Source organism: Trichechus manatus, unplaced genomic scaffold (genome assembly GCF_000243295.1).
Source record: "Trichechus manatus latirostris isolate Lorelei unplaced genomic scaffold, TriManLat1.0 scaffold00257, whole genome shotgun sequence".
In the NCBI taxonomy this organism is placed as follows: Eukaryota; Metazoa; Chordata; class Mammalia; order Sirenia; family Trichechidae; genus Trichechus; species Trichechus manatus.
In genome coordinates this window covers 1,472,676-1,476,393 of record NW_004444193.1, presented here as the reverse complement: position 1 = coordinate 1,476,393, position 3,718 = coordinate 1,472,676, and the positions used below count along the sequence as shown (strand labels likewise).

The 3,718-nt window shown below is 57.9% G+C and overlaps 1 protein-coding gene across 1 annotated transcript in view; it reads right to left on the bottom strand.

Moving 5' to 3' along the window:
- Nucleotides 1-414, bottom strand: part of NKX6-1 (NK6 homeobox 1) — a 5,007-nt gene extending 4,593 nt beyond the window's left edge. The window contains exon 1 of the mRNA XM_023724710.1: nt 1-414. This exon is cut by the window's left edge and continues 295 nt beyond it. Coding sequence (XP_023580478.1) covers nt 1-414 — 414 coding nt within the window.
- Between the last annotated feature and the right edge of the window lie 3,304 nt (nt 415-3,718).

Here is a 3,718-nt window from a genome sequence, read left to right as displayed (position 1 = left end):
CGAAGCAGAGGAGGCAGAGGCGGACGAGGAAGAGGAGGAGGAGCCGGAGGGCGAGGCAGAGGGCAGGGCGGCCCCTGAAGCCACCGGCATGGAGGGCCGGCTCAGGATGTCGTTGATGCCGTGCGGGGTGGCGGCCGAGAGCTGCTGCGGGGGACTGCCCAGGGATGAGAGCCCCCCCGCGGCCGGGGGCTTCAGGCCGCCAGGGTTGTGGGCGCCCAAGGGCGGGGAGGGCGACGAGGAGGAGGACGAAGAGGACGAGGAAGAGGAGGAGGGGGGCCCAGAGGGCAGCTGTGGGTAGGCGGCAGGGTACAACGGGGTCTTCATCTCGGCCATGCTGTGCAGAGCGGCCAGGGGCGGGCTGCTGAGCAGGAACGCGCTCTGCCGGGTGCCCTCCATCGCCCCCACCGCTAACATCCCACGGCCCGGCCGGGGCCCGCAGCCGCTCAGCGAGGGCGCCGGGCACTGCTTCCTGCGGGGCTCCGGGGAGCAGGAAGCGCCGAGGGCGCGAGCAAGAAGTCACTCGGAGCACCGGGAGGCGACCTGCCAGCTGGGCCGAGAACGCCGCCTCAGCCGCCGGGAGTTGCACTGGGAGCCGCGCAGCAGAAATGTCCAAACACGACCCGCGGGAGGCGGTGGCTCGCCAAGACGAGTGGGTGGGTTTGGCTGTCTTTTCGCTCCGAAAGTCCTGTTTCAATCCCTACGTCTTCTCTCTTCCTGACTTTTCCTCGACGCTCACAGTGTGCTACTTCTCATCTTCTACCCCCGGGAAATAAGCAAAACAAAACCCAGCCCGGCCCCTGAGTTTGTAACAAAGTTAGGAATCACTGACTCTCCACTTTGATGTTGGGGATGCGGGCTGACTCGCTTTCTTCGGGGCGGTTCAAAGGATGCCGGGGTCCGCCCGTCCCCCTCCTCTGATCTACTCGGAGGGCCCTGCTCCTTCGGCCGCGAAGCTGCCCCGCACTCGGCGCTCGCTGCGCGCCTGGAGACAGACCATCCAGCCCGCGGGCGGCTCTCGCCTCTGGCGGGCTCTTCGGCCGGCGCTGCCCGGAGCTGCGGCGCCAGAAATGGGCAATGCCACCAGTCCCCGCGGCTCCCGGGTTCGGCACGCAGCCCTGCCTTCCACTCCTGGACGCGGGGCACTGGAGTTGCAATATTGAAAAGAAAAAGGAGGGAACAAACAGAACAACAAAGGCTAAGTGAAAAGTCTGATGGGTTGGATTCCGGCTCCGCTTGTCGGTCCACTTCTGCCCAAGGGCCTGGCGACCCCCGCCCCACCCCCCAGCGCCCTCTCTGCCTCTCACTCTCTGCCTTTGCCTCTGGGCTGTCGCATTTTCTTCGCGGCTTTCCAGGCTTCGCTCTTTCAAGTCCTGTCCTCCGACCAAGCTGACCCTCTCCGCGGCTCTTCCACTCCCTCTCTCTCCTCTCCTCTGTCCCTCCGGGCCTGACAGTTCGGATGAAGCTCTCAAAGGTAATAAAACATTTGCATCACTCCCTACCCCTCTTTAGCTGGGGGACGAAAGGGAGGGGGAAGAGGGGGCCAAAATGAGAACTTCGAGGGACGTCACTCCGAGGAGGCCAGGAGGGGCGGGGCGGAGGAGAAGGGCTCTGAGCCGGGGTGTAACCGCTGCCTCCAATAGAGCTCAGCCTCGGGCCTCGCGTCGCCTCTGGGACACGCCCACTCGGGATTGCCGCACCCCCTGATTGGCTGAGACGGCGGGCCGCTGGGCCGCGCCCGCCTAGTCTCCGCCCCCTCCCTCCTCTTTTTCCCCTGGGGGCGAGGCCAGGAGGGGCGGGGCCTGGCGAGCAGAGCGGTTCCCTAGGGAGGCGGTTCCCAAGCGAGGCGAGTGGACGCCTCAATTAATTGTGTTAAATAAAATGGAAACTGGGAAGGGGAGCAGAGGCGAGGAGGGTATTACTTTTTAAAGAGAAGAATAATGAAAACCCCGTCCTTTTATGGAAAAGCAGTTCATATTCTTCCCCTCCCTCCTCCTCTCCCGCTCACGTCACTCTCACCCCCGCACCCCCCACCCCCAGCTCGCGGCGTCTCACCTCGAACCGAGTTTGGTCCATTGTAAAATGGAGCTAATGGAGCAGGCAGCCGGCGCAGCCCGGGCCTGGCTCCTTCTTTTGATGGGATTAATTAAGGGCCATCTGGGCTCTCCCTAGAATTGTGTAAATTAATTTGTTCCTCCTTAAATCCATAGATGTCCTTAATCCCCTTGTAGGCCGAAGGAGCGTCCTCTTCCATCTTTGCTCCCCTACTCCCCGCTTTCCTTCTCTGTTGTTTTTCACTTTTCATTTCTAAATCCAGACTGCGATCTCTGTCATTCATGGGTTTACCCAATTCGCGAGGAAGAGAATCAGTTTATTGGGAATATTACTCTCGCGTGTGTTCAGATCTGGGAGCTTTTTCTTTTTTTTTTTAACTTTTCTCTCCTTTGGTTATTGTTTTTTTATTTTGGGCTTACACGGGCAGGGGAGGGTAGATTCGCCAAAATTCAGGCGGAGATTTTAGATACAGAAGTATCTGGGTAACCCCGGGAAACGTAAGGTTTTGAAAACCATCGCTGAAACTCTGTTGCCTGCTCTCAACGCCGGGGCTGTTGCGGGAGACGGAGAGGTCCCGGCTTCTGGGCTTTGGCGATCGGATAGCTAGGGTTCAGAAGTTGGACGGTGGCCTCCCTTACTCCTCTACCTCTGCCATCTCCGGCTGGTTAAGACTTGGACAAGAATAAGCTCTGTGGGCGAGAAGGAAGCCCCTCGCACAATTTTGAGATTTCAGGGTGTTAAAGTAACATACTATGGCGAGACAGTCATTACAGCAATTTGAATGAGATGATTAAGTTCAAAGTTAATGCGCAGGAAGCAGAAGTAAATGCAATAAATGGTCAGGAATAAGCTTTAGCCCAAGCACCGATGGATGGAGGTCGGCTGTGAGTGCCAGCACTCAAGGCCGAGAGGGCTTACTCCGCTTCGGTAACCTTTGTTTCCAAGGTACTTGGTCTTTTAAAGGCGTCATCTTGCTTTTGAGTTTTCGTTGTTGTTGATGATGATCTTTTGCCTCTTTTATGCATTTTTGAGATAAAAGTAACGTTATTTGGTCCCTCTTTCCCTCTCCGCCCTTCTTTACTCACTTCGAGACTTGGCTGAATCCTTCACTCCAAAGACTAGAATCTGACCCTGGGGGAGGGAGGAGGCGAAGTCCTTCGACAACGAGTTATGCTAACGAGTCGAGCCTAGACTCTCGCCTCAGACGAAAGCTGGTGTGGGAACCATCTGCAGTTCCCTGCGGGGTGGCCTGCTGGGCTTTGAGTCTAAACCCAGCCCCCGCGGCCAGAAGGCTGGGAGGCGGAGGATGGCACGCGCACCCTAGCTCCTGCCGGGGAGATCAGCCCCCTCTGTCTCTCGCTTCGTTGTAAACGAAACTTTTTCTTGCCTCGGGGGACTCCTTTCCGGCGGGGGCACACAACTTCCCGTCTGAAGCCCACGCCTAGGCCGTCAGTGACCGCCTCCCAACCCCCAGGACATGGCATTCTCCAGGATTAGGTAGGAATGGAGAGGGAAGGATCTCAATGATTCCCAAAGATTCCGTGGTCAACAAGCGACCCCTTTATTTCAGGTAAGTTTTCTGACTCGAGAAAGAATTGAACATTTTCCTATTGTCAGCTTAGTATGTGACTCTGTGTGTGTGTGTGTGTGTGTGTGTGTGTTGGGG